This window comes from Thunnus albacares, chromosome 3 (genome assembly GCF_914725855.1).
Source record: "Thunnus albacares chromosome 3, fThuAlb1.1, whole genome shotgun sequence".
Lineage (NCBI taxonomy): Eukaryota > Metazoa > Chordata > Actinopteri > Scombriformes > Scombridae > Thunnus > Thunnus albacares.
The window spans coordinates 36722237-36736580 of NC_058108.1; the positions used below are offsets into that span (position 1 = coordinate 36722237).

A 14344-nucleotide genomic window follows, 5' to 3' on the forward strand; every position below is an offset into this window, starting at 1 on the left:
GATCCTCAGTAGAGGCTTCACACAGAGAGCTGCCATCTGTGGAGAGCAGGACGCTGCCAAAGCAAACACACTTCACACACACACACATCAGAACAGACAGAGATACGTTCAAAACGTGTTTGTATAGCCTCAAAACACTCAGATAGATAGATGTCAGCAACATAAGACGTTCACTGTCAAAGTAAAGTATAAGATGAAATAATATCATAAAATCTGCAAACAATCCTCCACTGATCCTCTTACTGTAGTGATTGGTTGGAGGATGGCAAGAGGACGCGGCTCTCATCACTGTAGTCGCCATTTTTTACGCCAAAGCACTTCAGTACAAAGTCAAGATATTGTGATATGTAGCACAACAAGCTAGTGAAGCTGTAAAATGGACTGTGTTCCTGCACATGCTCAGTGGTGTCTGCCTTACACAGAACTACTCTCCGGAGACTAAAAACGTGATGCTGTTATTCGTCTTTGGAGCCGTTTCTAAACAAACTAACGTGACCAAACTCTTCATAATGAAGGAACATGTCACCCAGTGCAGCGAAGTGGCTCACTGACGTGTTTTTAATAGTTTCTGGACGACAACGGAGGAATAAGATACATCAGGCTTTGATACACACACAATACTTGTTAGTAGATCAGTTCATTGTTGGTTTTGATCCAAACATGAGATACAGAAAATCATCAGACACATCCTTTAAATGCAGAAGATGGAACAAGCAGCTGTAAAGTAACTAATTGTGTTTGCTATTGAGTAATTAGTAAATTAATGTGATTACTTCTTCATGTGTAAATAATCATATTCTTTATGTAATTGGCTGTTGTTGTGTGTTCATTCATGCTGCCACATGAGCTGCTGTGACTGTCTGTTTAAATGCTCCGACACCATCAGGCCTCCAAATATCAAGTTATCACAGTCTGACAGGATGCAGACTGTGTGTGTGTGTGTGTGTGTGTGTGTGTGTGTGTGTGTGTGTTGTGGACGCTGTGCTGGAACAACAGCTACCCCTGCTGACGGACCGGACTCACTGCTGGTGTCCTCAGGCTGCTCTACCCATAATGCCACAGGGCTCAGTGCCTGTTTCAGTCTGTTTGTGTGTGTGCGGCTCAGTGTCAGTCAGACAGCAACATGTTTAACACTTTGACATGAATGACTGAGAGGAAACAACAGCTGCTGCAGGAACATGACTGGACACAAACATACCTGGAAACTACTGAATGAGGAGAAAGATCACAACAACAAATAAACAGAGATACAAGAAATAAAGATTTATTTAAAGGTCACTTTCCTCAAAATTTTAGGCAAACCTAATCAACCTGATCCAAGCATAACACCATAAGAAATACACAATTACAGAAAGAAATGAGAAAATCAAAAAATATATTAGGAAATTAACTACACATTTAAAAAACTGGTCCCATGGTTTATTTCAAAGTTGCAAAGAATATCAACACATATCTCACCATTGTTTACGTGTTTAATTAACTGAGTAGATGGAAAACAGTTTCACAGAAATACATGTACAGTATATATTTAATTAACCTTTTTCAACAACATACAGGCATTGAAGGACGGGTTCACAGTTTTTAAAGTGTGTATTAAACCAGCAGTCAGGTGTCCATATGAACAGTGAAAGAGGTTTTCCTCGCTGTAATCATTCCTCCTGTTCATACTGGATATTAAAAGATCCTTCAAATGTGTTTTCAATGGAAGTGATGGAGGCCAAAATCCACAGTGTGTCCACACAGTCATTTAGAAGTTGATGTGAAGCTTATATGAGGCTTCAGCAGTCTGAGTTAGACTACTGAGTTTCTGAGTTTCCACACATTCTGTGGAGTCATGGTCTCAGCTGAACTCTACAATGAAGCTTTATGACACTGTGAAATATTCACACTTTGTTTTCTGTGGTTTCACTTCAAACTGAAAGTTTTGTTTTTTTGGAAACTTTGTGTTTTTGACTAGAAATGAAACTAAAGTTCTGTGGATTTGATCAGATGTTTAAATAGAGATTTAATTTTAGATAGAAATCCTAGTTTGTGTTTTTTCTCATAATAAACAAGAATGTGTTTGTTTATTTACTCTCTTCAAAAACAAAGACACATTTATGACATAAAACAGGTGATTACTCTACTCAGTTTGATTGACAGGACAGATGATCAAAGGGGCGGAGTTTTTACCACTTTTATTAAGAAAGGGACTGAAGAATGGGTATAGTTTCTCAGTGAAGGAGCAGCCAGTAAAGGAGTAGATAAGAGCTGCAGCATCTACGTCATAAAAGGAGACCAGACCCTCCTCATAATCCACAAACACCCCCACCTTCTGAGGCCGAGACTTCAGAGAGAGACGGACTGAAGGGTCATTACAAGCTGTGTACTCATTTCCATTTCTCATCACTGTAGTCCAGTAACCATCCTGAGGCTGCAGTGTGATTTGTCCCTTCCTGTTGATGGACTCTCTGGCCACTCCTAAATCCCAGTCAGTCTTCCCTTTAACCTGAACCTCAAAGTAAAATCTGCCTGAAGAGAAACTCTGCTTTCCTAAAACACCAGGACAAAGAGAAAATCTCTCTGGGTTGTCTGGGAGATTCTTCTTCACATCACCATGATTTACTTGTTTTCCATCATCAGACAGGATGAGTTTAGGATGTGCTGTATCAGGATCAAGAGTCACATCCACTGCATACCGCTGGACCCTCTTCAGCTCAGCCTCAAACAGCTTCTTCATCTCTTCACTGAGCGTCTCCTCCAGCTGAGTCACAGCTCTCACCACAGTCCCCTCATATGATGGTGGACGGACGCTGACCTCTGTCCAGTCTTTGGTGGGTGGAGCAGCTTTCAGGGACGGGAAGTTTTGGAGGAGGTGGAGGTGGTCTTCAGAGCGTGAGAGCTGCTTCACCTCAGAGCTTCTCTTCTTCAGCTCAGAGATTTCCTGTTCCAGCTCTTTGATGAAGTCTTCAGCCTGTTTCTCTGTCGTTCTTTGCTTCTCTTCAATCGTCTCAATGAGCTCATTCAGGCTTCTCTCAACAGACTCCATCAGAGTGATGAAGACCTGAACACCCTCTGCTTTCTCTCTGTCTGCATCTTTCTTACTGAGGTCAACTGAGTGTTTGATCTCTTGAATCTTCAGCCGTCTCTTCTGGATCATCTGCTGAATTTCAGCCTCTGTCTTCCCCAGCTCTGCCTTCTTTCCTTCATATTCTTCTTTCAGAGGAACAACATCATGTGTCTTGTGGTCTAAAACAGAGCAGAGCATGCAGACACATGTCTGGTCGGTCTTACAGAACAGCTCCAGAGGTTTATCGTGCTTCATACACATCCTGTCTTCCAGGTTCTCCACAGGGTCCATCAGCTGATGTCTTTTCAGACCTGAAGCTGTCAGATGAGGCTCCAGGTGAGTCTCACAGTAGGAGGTCAGACACACCAGACAGGACTTCAGGGCCTTCAGTTTGGTTCCAGTACAGACGTCACAGGGAACTTCTCCTGGTTTGGCAGCTTGTTGCTCTGAGCTGCTGCTGCTGGCTTTCTGTTGAGCTTCCTGTCTGAACTGAGAAACCATCTCAGAGATGAAAGTATTCACCTTCAACTTAGGTCTTGTGTAGAAAACCTCTTTACAGATGGGACACAGGTACTGGTCATTAGTGTTCCAGTGTTCAGTGATGCAGTTTTTGCAGAAGTTGTGTCCACATGGTGTACTGACTGGATCAGTGAACACATCCAGACAGATGGAGCACAGAAACTGATCTTCAGATCGCAGACAGCTGGCAGCAGACATATCTACACACTGAGTGTGAAAAACAAAAAACACAATTTGTTTTTAAATTAAATTTCAATTATTTGTTCAAAAAGAAATAAGGATAATTATTGTTGTATTAAGTATAACATGTGATATTAGGTGAATTAATATTGAATTATATTTCTGTTATTGATCGGGATGGGAACACATGAACGGAGTTGTGAGCAACCGTGATCATTGAAGTCGTGCTGGCAGCTCAAACAGTTATCCACAAGGCTGCATGGTGAGTTTAAAGTTGTTGTTTACTTTGATGACGTGTTTTATGTGAGCTGGTTTACACAAACACAGTAAGAGACTGTCATCTGCAGCTCTTTATCTAACAGCTCATTGTGGCTGTTTCTGCTTGTACTATTCTTCCATACAATCTTTAAAATGAACCACTGACAACATAACACAGAATATGTCCATATCTTGTTGTGTAGACCAACTGTTATTGAAGAATAGCACTGCTAACAAAGCTCTGCTAACTTGGTGACAAACACCTTTTATTCCCTGCAGCTGCTTCACAATAAAAGCTGCTGCTTGTTGGTAGAAAGATTTTAATGTGAAACAGCTACAGGAAATAGAATGCAGTGTGTCTGTAGGAAGTGATCAGTAAATAGTAATAAGACCAGGAAGGTTGGAGTGAAGCTGAACTCCAAACCACAGAGATTCAGTTACAAGTTACAAAAGTCCTGAGAACTGACACAGAGAGACTGTTTAAAAAACAATTAAAGTTGTTTCACTGAATCTGTGTAAAAACATCTTTAGTTATATTGTCACTAATTTCACAAGTGTCAGTATGAAATGAAAAGAGTGGAACTTCCTGTCTGCTGTATTAAAGCTGGTTGTTGAAACATTAAATATGATCAGTTGTACTCACCAGTGTTTGGCAGAGACTCTGCTGTGTTGTTGAGAAAGACTCGACTGCAGCTCTGCTGTCACTCTGACAAACTTATAATTTCATTTCTGCAGAGTGACGTTGTAGCTCTATTGTCTTTCCAGTGTTGCTCCTCCTCTTACTGCAGCTCTGTTTGGGAGTTTGTTTCCTCCTTTTGATTTACAAGATTAATTACAGGCAGCCAGTTGTTTTTCCTGAAGTTTTCATGAAACTATTAACTTATTTTTCTCTTTATCTTGAACTGAGTTTCCAGTTTACTTCATAAAATGAGGTGAAACACCGTTGACAACAACCAAAGGATCATTTTATTTTATCTCATGCAGATACGATTTCTATATTTTGCTTCATGTTCTACCTTATTTGTTCCTTTGCTGTAAAGCCAATTAGTTGTTTTGTGGTGAACCACCACAGTCCTGACAGGGATAAATGTAGAATCTATCATCTCTGTACTGAGTGATGCTTCACACTGCCAGCACTGTCCTTTGGGAGTTTGGGAGTTGTAGTGTGAACCCTGTTAGCCACAGAGCTAACGTCATGTCAGCAGCTCTGCTGTCAATCTGAGGTTTGGAACATTTAAAGAATGAAAAAGTGTTTGTTAGCAGGAGTTGGATGGTTTGAATCCTCAACTTGTTTTAGTAAATCTTGATGACTGTAATGTTCTTCCCTGTTTAAGAAACTTTTATTGCAGTAACAGAAACCTTTTATTAGATCAAACTTAATTGTTCATCGGGGGGAAAATTCAAGTTACAGCAAGAAAATAGATGAACTCCTAATTTAATGAAATAAATGAGACTGAAATAAAATTAAATTAGTTAAATTATTTATTAAAATAATCTACATACAATATATATTACAATACCTGAAACTGTATAAGTGAAAGTGCAAATATTTAATCAGAAAGGATCCTGTAGTGTTTAGGTATATACAGCTATATGCAAAAGTTTTGGCACCTTTTGATAAATAACATATTTTGGTGATTTTTAATTGAAGAGATGTAAACAGTCTATAAACACAATAAAGGTTTTCAGGTAAAATATCAGCTAATAACTCAAAGTGTATAAATTCTTATTGTTAGTAGATCAGTTCATTGTTGGTTTGGATCCAAACATGAGATACAGAAAATCATCAGACACATCCTTTAAATGCAGAAGATGGAACAAGCAACTGTAAAGTAACTAATTATGTTTGCTATTGAGTAATTAGTAAATTAATGTGATTACTTCTTCATGTGTAAATAATCGTATTCTTTATGTGATTGGCTGTTGTTGTGTGTTCATTCATGCTGCCACACGAGCTGCTGTGACTGTCTGTTTAAATGCTCCGACACCATCAGGCCTCCAAATATCAAGTTATCACAGTCTGACAGGATGCAGACTGTGTGTGTGTGTGGACGCTGGAACAACAGCTACCCCTGCTGATGGACTGGACTCACTGCTGGTCTACCCATAATGCCACAGGGCTCAGTGCCTGTTTCAGTCTGTTTAACACTTTGACATGAATGAATGAGAGGAAACAACAGCTGCTGCAGGAACATGACTGGACACAAACATACCTGGAAACTACTGAATGAGGGAAAAGATCACAACAACAAATAAACAGAGATACAAGAAATAAAGATTTATTTAAAGGTCACTTCCCCCAAATTTCAAGCAAACCTAATCAACCTGATCCAAGCATAAGACACAACATTTTACTCTTGAAGCAACCTATACTATTATGATTATTTCTCAAAATATTAAAACTTTTACAACTTTTTTCTCACAATTGTACAACTTTTCTTTAAAATATTGAGAATTTGGACTCAGTATTTCTAAAATCGTAGCTACAGCCCTGTCTATACGAAATGCACAATTACAGAAAGACATGAGAAAATCAATAAATATATCAGAAACATTAATTATACATAAAAAAAACTGGTCCAGTGGTTTATTTCAAAGTTGCAAATGTAGGTATACAACCGCTTGTTCTTTAATTGTGTTAACTCAACTAAGGAGACCAGACCCATTTATAAAGTATTAATACTCCTACATTTATGGTGCCCCGTGTGAGGTCAAATCAAACCAACTGTCCCCTGCTGCCCAAAAATAAACAAACAACGTTAGCTGTAATGATAGCTGCTTAACAGTGCTAGAAACTCATCAGAAGTCTAGAAGATCATTTCAGGCCAAGTCAAGGTTTGTTTGTATTTACTGTGAGATAGGGATGAAAATAATAATCACAGTTATGATTTTCAAGCTTTATTTTAACAGACTTTAGCCGTTAGCACTAGCATTAGCCATTAGCCTGCTAGCATGAACTTATTAGCTATTATAACTGAACTGGTTATTTCACGTGTTAGCAACGGTCGCTGAGGATCATGAGTAGGCTAATGTAGTCGCTTCCGCTATCGTACAAAACTGACAAAAATACTTGATTTCTACACCAAACTTGCGCGGTCTTTTGAATTTGGTTTTCTGGATTTTCGTTGGGAAACTAAAAAGGAATAGATCATGTGATTTTGTTTTTCGTTTTTGGTTTAAAATGAAAAAAGGAAAAAGTCATGTGACTTCAGTTTTTGGTTTCAAACGCAAAAACGAATTGGCTGAATGTCCGCAGACCTGCTGGATATTCAGTCCAAAAAGGAATAACGATAACAAATCAGAAAAAACCAACAACGGGCCGGGTTTGATTGGTTTTTAATTATTTGATTCTGACACCAAAAACGTTTTTTTGTTTTTTGTTTTGAAACAAATAACAGATTTACTGTTTTTTGGGTTTTTGAATTACAAATGAATTACGAATTATCCGATGATACCTGGACCAGTCTTGTAGAGAATTCTTTTATTATTATATTATTTATATGACTTTAGAGATAATAGAATCATATATATATTTTACACAGTAACTCAGAAAGAAATTGAAAATCACACACCTATTAGTGGGTTCTCTGAAATGAATCCACCTATACAATTTTCTGATTTTGATACAAGGAAACAAATCACTCTTTTTGACCTAAATTATACAAAATCAGACATGGTGAATCCAGCCAAGTCTATAATCTCAGAGCAGAGGAATTCTTTGGAAGATTTAAGATTAATGATTGGAAAGCATGACAATGGCATGACCACGTACCCTAACCAGCTGACAACTGCGTGAACTGACCACAGTAGGATTTGTGAAAATGAAAAGGCAACCACATATGTACTTAAGTGTATCAGTTGTTAGCATTGAGGAAAATTTGACTACAGATTTGACCCTGATGATGACTCAGATTATGATTATGATTGATGGAATAGAACAGTTGTTATTGCTTTGTGTGACTTTAATAAAGCCTATATTATTTTAGAATTTATATAAGACTAGTAAGGCAACCTAGAATAAACCCAAAGTAACCCTTCAAGTTTTGAATCTAGTATTTGGCTTATTTCTACTAGTTTTCCTTTTATTTGATTTACTTATAGTCTTATCAAGACATCAACTCTGATCGTAAGTGTTGTTATATAACCTTTCTTGTCTGCTGACGATTGTCCTCATCTCGACGGCCGAAGACCTCTGGACGAGCCCCTCTGCTGAGTGGGGGATGTAGGAGGACAACCGCTTGTTCTTTAATTGTGTTAACTAATCTTTGATTCTTACGAAAAATAAGAGACAGACTCCTTGGATTCCTAAGTTTGTAATAGCATACCCCCGGCCTGCAGAACTGACCTTTGTAACCCTAAGTGAGGGTTGACCAGAGATGCTCAACAGACTCAGAAAGAAACTATTTCGATAAATTGAATTATGACACGAACTAAAAGCATGAACTGACCCTAAGGCCACTTGGACCGGAGGAAAAGAACTCCCACCTTATAGATGGAGAACAGACTCTTATCACCAAAGCCATAAAACGAACCCACATTCCTGAGGACTTTGTGAAACCTCCCTGCAAATCTGAGGCAAACCTGAAATTCATGTAAATTAAATGTATAATCATTATGCAACTTATATCATGTTATTTGTCATGTAAATACAAGAAGAATGGTATAACTTTCATAGGTGTATGACTATCTACTAAAGAGATATAAGACTTAGATTTTATTATCCCAAGTGTTTAACTTTCATACTTTTAACTTTCAAAACAATCATATTTTAATAGTTAAATTAGAGAGGCAGTTGTGTTGAAAGAATTAAGTTTTTGAAGTAATTGAATGTAAAGATATAATGTTTGAAGAATTTGAGTTTAAAGTTTTCTTTTATTGTTAAACAATAGTCACATTGGATGCTTTCATATTATGAAGTAAGAGTTATGTTCAACTTATATTTAAATATAAGTTTCTGAAAGTAATCTAATCACAGAAGTGTTGCCTAACTTTAGTTCCTTTCACTATAGTATTAAACTTTATTTCAGTAGATGGTTTGAGATGTGTAAATAGTTTGAGAAAGTTGAATCAGTGAAGGTTGTATGCTTAGACATCATGAAGTGTTAATATGAAGGTTAATGTTTGTTTTAAGAAGAACTGACTTATTATGAAACATATGTAAACTGTTTAACCGTTATCAATCAGAAAATATCACAAAATGCTCGGACATTATGAAAAGAATGTATGTACAGCTAATGTGACATATTAGGCCACAGTGACTCTGTAGTGTGATTTTTGCATGTAAAAACTCAGAATTTGACTTCTACAAAATTCCTTTACTTCAGGAGACGCAGGCTGCAAAGCACCAGCCACACCTAAAGCCCCTAGAACAAAGAAATTGAATATTCATCAATAATTCGGCGCAAAGCCCTTTAGAACTCACCCAAACTCCTCCCGTTTTATCCTAACTTATAAAAACAGCCTATAAGAGATTCCTCTTTGAGCTGGCCTCCAAGAACTCAAGAAAATTCTCAAGATGTCTCTTTTATTTGTTTTTCAACCAAATATATCCGTATTTAACCTTTTATTGCAACAAGTTAATTTGACATTAGGTCTCGTATTTCCGCGTATAATGATTTAATTTTGAAGTAAACATGTACAGTATTTTATTTTGAAGTAGACGCAACTCAAGTCTCCACAGCCAACCAAAGCCTGAATCCTCAACTTAATCTCCAGAAGAAGAAGAAGGAGAAGAAGAAGAGCCACAGCCCACAGCTAATCCAGGCTCTTTCACTGCAACACCGCTGCGTCAAACAACGCTGGACCTGCCAAGATGACGCCTCTACCACGACGACATACCTCAGCAGTGAGGCGTAACATGGTTTTGTGATCAAGGGTTGATGTGGAATAACGTTAAAATTAAAAGAATTGATTTGGAGAAGTTGAGTTAGTTTTCCCCTTAGCATTCCCCGATGCAACACGTTAAGCCTCGAGTCACGCACCTCAAGCCACTCTTGCTGAATAATTTTCTTTGTTATTTTTATTATTCATATACCTTATTTATTTATTTAATTTTATTTTATTTTTATATGTTATTTTCTGTATATTATCTTATGCTTTATCATGTATCCTCAAGACCTTTAGCTATTAATAAATGTCGTCATTTATCCTAAAAGTGTTTGGTTGTTTCTTTGAGCTGCAGTAAACAGAGATCACTGTTAGGGACAAGAACTTACGATTGTGAGACTTCAACGTCATTGATTAAATTAAAGTGAACAAAGGTTAGTGCTCTCTCCCGGCACTAACAAATCCTAACCAAAAAAGATGTGGTCCCCCCAATAACAAGGTAATTCATTAATAAAGTCATAATACTCTTACACAAAGAATATCAACACATATCTCACCATTGTTTATGTGTTTAATTTACTGAGTAGATGGACAACAGTTTCACAGAAATACATGTACAGTATCAGTATATATTTAATTAACCTTTTTCAAAAACATACAGACATTAAAGGACGGGTTCACAATTTTTCAAGTGTGTGTTAAACCAACAGTCAGGTGTCCATATGAACAGTGAAAGAGGTTTTCCTCGCTGTAATCATTCCTCCTGTTCATACTGGATATTAAAAGATCCTTCAAATGTGCTTTCAATGGAAGTGATGGAGGCCAAAATCCACAGTGTGTCCACACAGTCATTTAAAAGTTGATGTGAAGCTTCTATTCAGCTTCAGCAGTCTGAGTTAGACTACTGAGTTTCTGAGTTTCCACGTATTCTGTGGAGTCATGGTCTCAGCTGAACTCTACAATGAAGCTTTATGACACTGTGAAATATTCACACTTTGTTTTCTGTGGTTTCACTTCAAACTGAAAGTTTTGTCTTTTTGGAAACTTTGTGTTTTTGACTAGAAATGAAACTAAAGTTCTGTGGATTTGATCAGATGTTTAAATAGAGATTTAATTTTAGATAGAAATCCTAGTTTGTGTTTTTTCTCATAATAAACAAGAATGTGTTTGTATATTTACTCTCTTCAAAAACAAAGACACATTTATGACATAAAACAGGTGATTACTCTACTCAGTTTGATTGACAGGACAGATGATCAGAGGGGCAGAGTTTTTACCACCATCATTAGGACAGGGATTGAAGTATGGGTAGAGTCTCTCAGTGAAGGAGCAGCCAGTAAAGGAGTAGATAAGAGCTGCAGCATCTACGTCATAAAAGGAGACCAGACCCTCCTCATAATCCACAAACACCCCCACCTTCTGAGGCTGAGACTTCAGAGAGAGATGGACTGGAGGGTTATTACAAGCACTGTACTCATTTCCATTCCTCAACCATATAGTCCAGTAACCATTCAGAGGGTTGAGTGTGATGTCTCCCTTCCTGTTGCTCGACTCTCTGGCCACTCCTAAATCCCAGTCAGTCTTCCCTTCAACCTGAACCTCAAAGTAAAATCTGCCTGAAGAGAAACTCTGCTTTCCTAAAACACAACAACAATCAGAAAATCTCTCTGGGTTGTCTGGGAGATTCTTCCCCACATCACTATCATTTACTTGTTTTCCATCATCAGACAGGATGAGATTAGGATGTGCTGTATCAGGATCAAGAGTCACATCCACTGCATACTGCTGGACCCTCTTCAGCTCAGCCTCAACCAGCTTCTTCATCTCTTTACTAAGCGTCTCCTCCAGCTGAGTCACAGCTCTCACCACAGTCCCCTCATATGATGGTGGACGGACGCTGACCTCTGTCCAGTCTTTGGTGGGTGGAGCAGCTTTCAGGGATGGGAAGTTTTGGAGGAGGTGGAGGTGGTCTTCAGAGTGTGAGAGCTGCTTCACCTCAGAGCTTCTCTTCATCAGCTCAGAGATTTCCTGTTCCAGCTCTTTGATGAAGTCTTCAGCCTGTTTCTCTGTCGTTCTTTGCTTCTCTTCAATCGTCTCAATGAGCTCATTCAGGCTTCTCTCAACAGACTCCTTCAGAGCGATGAAGACCTGAACACCTTCTGCTTTCTCTCTGTTTGCATCTTCCTCACTGAGGTCGACTGAGTGTTTGATCTCTTGAATCTTCAGTTGTCTCTTCTGGATCATCTGCTGAATTTCAGCCTCTGTCTTCCCCAGCTCTGCCTTCTTTCCTTCATATTCTTCTTTCAGAGGAACAAACTCATGTGTCTTGTGGTCTAAAACAGAGCAGAGCATGCAGACACATGTCTGGTCGGTCTTACAGAACAGCTCCAGAGGTTTATCGTGCTTCATACACATCCTGTCTTCCAGGTTCTCCACAGGGTCCATCAGCTGATGTCTTTTCAGACCTGAAGCTGTCAGATGAGGCTCCAGGTGAGTCTCACAGTAGGAGGTCAGACACACCAGACAGGACTTCAGGGCCTTCAGTTTGGTTCCAGTACAGACGTCACAGGGAACTTCTCCTGGTTTGGCAGCTTGTTGCTCTGAGCTGCTGCTGCTGGCTTTCTGTTGAGCTTCCTGTCTGAACTGAGAAACCATCTCAGAGATGAAAGTATTCACCCTCAACTTAGGTCTTGTGTTGAAAACCTCTTTACAGATGGGACACAGGTACTGGACATTACTGTTCCAGTGTTCAGTGATGCAGTTTTTGCAGAAGTTGTGTCCACATGATGTGGTGACTGGATCAGTGAACACATCCAGACAGATGGAGCACAGAAACTGATCTTCAGATCGCAGACAGCTGGCAGCAGACATATCTACACACTGAGTGTGAAAAACAAAAAACACAATTTGTTTTTAAATTAAATTTCTATTATTTGTTTATAAACAAATAAGGACAATTACTTTTGTATTAAGTATAACATGTGATATTAGGTGAAGTAATATTGAATTATATTTCTGTTATTGATCGGGATGGGAACACGTGAACGGAGTCGTGAGCAATCGTGATCATTGAAGTCGTGCTGGCAGCTCAAACAGTTATCCACAAGGCTGCATGGTGAGTTTAAAGTTGTTGTTTACTTTGATGACGTGTTTTATGTGAGCTGGTTTACACAAACACAGTAAGAGACTGTCATCTGCAGCTCTTTATCTAACAGCTCATTGTGGCTGTTTCTGCTTGTACTGTTCTTCCATACGATCTTTAAAATGAACCACTGACAACATAACACAGAATATGTCCATATCTTGTTGTGTAGACCAACTGTTATTGAAGAATAGCACTGCTAACAAAGCTCTGCTAACTTGGTGACAAACACCTTTTATTACATCCAGCTGCTTCACAATAAAAGCTGCTGCTTGTTGGTAGAAAGATTTTAATGTGAAACAGCTACAGGAAATAGAATGCAGTGTGTCTGTAGGAAGTGATCAGTAAATAGTAATAAGACCAGGAAGGTTGGAGTGAAGCTGAACTCCAAACCACAGAGATTCAGTTACAAGTTACAAAAGTCCTGAGAACTGACACAGAGAGACTGTTTAAAAAACAATTAAAGTTGTTTCACTGAATCTGTGTAAAAACATCTTTAGTTATATTGTCACTAATTTCACAAGTGTCAGTATGAAATGAAAAGAGTGGAACTTCCTGTCTGCTGTGTTAAAGCTGGTTGTTGAAACATTAAATATGATCAGTTGTACTCACCAGTGTTTGGCAGAGACTCTGCTGTGTTGTTGAGAAAGACTTGATGAACTCAGTTTAATTTTTATTTGGACAGAAGTGGAGAGACTCGACTGCAGCTCTGCTGTCACTCTGACAAACTTATAGTTTCATTTCAGGAGAGTGACGTTGCAGCTCTATTGTCTTTCCAGTGTTGCTCCTCCTCTTACTGCAGCTCTGATTGTGAGTTTGTTTCCTCCCTCTGATTTACAAGATTATTTACAGGCAGCCAGTTGTTTTTGCTGAAGTTTTCATGTAACTATTAACTTCTTTTTCTCTTTATCTTGAACTGAGTTCAACAAATGTCGTCTGGTCAACGTTGATGTTAAATCAACAGTTATTTCAAAAACACATTTTTTAACTTCTACAAACAGTTTCCAGTTTACTTCACAAAATGAGGTGAAAGACAGTCGACAACAACCAAAGGATGATTTTATTTTATCTCATGCAGATACAATTTCTATATTTTGCTTCATGTTCTACCTTATTTGTTCCTTTGCTGTAAAGCCGATTAGTTCAGACTGTTTTGTGGTGAACCACCACAGTCCTGACAGGGATAAATGTAGAATCTATCATCTCTGTACTGAGTGATGCTTCACACTGCCAGCACTGTCCTTTGGGAGTTTGGGAGTTGTAGTGTGAACCCTGTTAGCCACAGAGCTAACGTCATGTCAGCAGCTCTGCTGTCAATCTGAGGTTTGGAACATTTAAAGAATTAAAAAGTGTTTGTTAGCAGGAGTTGG

The 14344-nt window shown here is 38.5% G+C and overlaps 2 protein-coding genes across 5 annotated transcripts; both read right to left on the minus strand.

Moving 5' to 3' along the window:
* Positions 1 to 1935: 1935 nt before the first annotated feature.
* Positions 1936 to 3766, minus strand: LOC122974455 (E3 ubiquitin-protein ligase TRIM39-like). Of its 4 annotated transcripts, none has more exons than XM_044342498.1 (2): positions 3540 to 3766; positions 1936 to 3503 (listed from the first exon to the last, which is right to left on the minus strand). In XM_044342498.1, exons 1-2 carry the CDS (start codon positions 3764 to 3766, stop codon positions 2123 to 2125), a joined length of 1608 nt encoding a protein of 535 aa, XP_044198433.1. In that variant the 3' UTR covers positions 1936 to 2122. The 4 variants fall into 4 exon arrangements, with proteins under 4 accessions (XP_044198433.1, XP_044198439.1, XP_044198447.1 ...); XM_044342504.1 differs by having other exon boundaries at positions 1936 to 3043; positions 3095 to 3766; XM_044342512.1 differs by having other exon boundaries at positions 1936 to 2961; positions 3085 to 3766.
* Positions 3767 to 10385: 6619 nt separating this feature from the next.
* Positions 10386 to 12703, minus strand: LOC122974587 (E3 ubiquitin-protein ligase TRIM39-like). Its single transcript, XM_044342585.1, has one exon. It carries the CDS (start codon positions 12701 to 12703, stop codon positions 11060 to 11062), a length of 1644 nt encoding a protein of 547 aa, XP_044198520.1. The 3' UTR covers positions 10386 to 11059.
* Between the last annotated feature and the right edge of the window lie 1641 nt (positions 12704 to 14344).

Bases quoted from the DNA above. Each gene is read 5' to 3' on its own strand.
- LOC122974455 (XM_044342491.1), bottom strand. From the start codon at position 3,766: ATGTCTGCTGCCAGCTGTCTGCGATCTGAAGATCAGTTTCTGTGCTCC.
- LOC122974587 (XM_044342585.1), bottom strand. From the start codon at position 12,703: ATGTCTGCTGCCAGCTGTCTGCGATCTGAAGATCAGTTTCTGTGCTCC.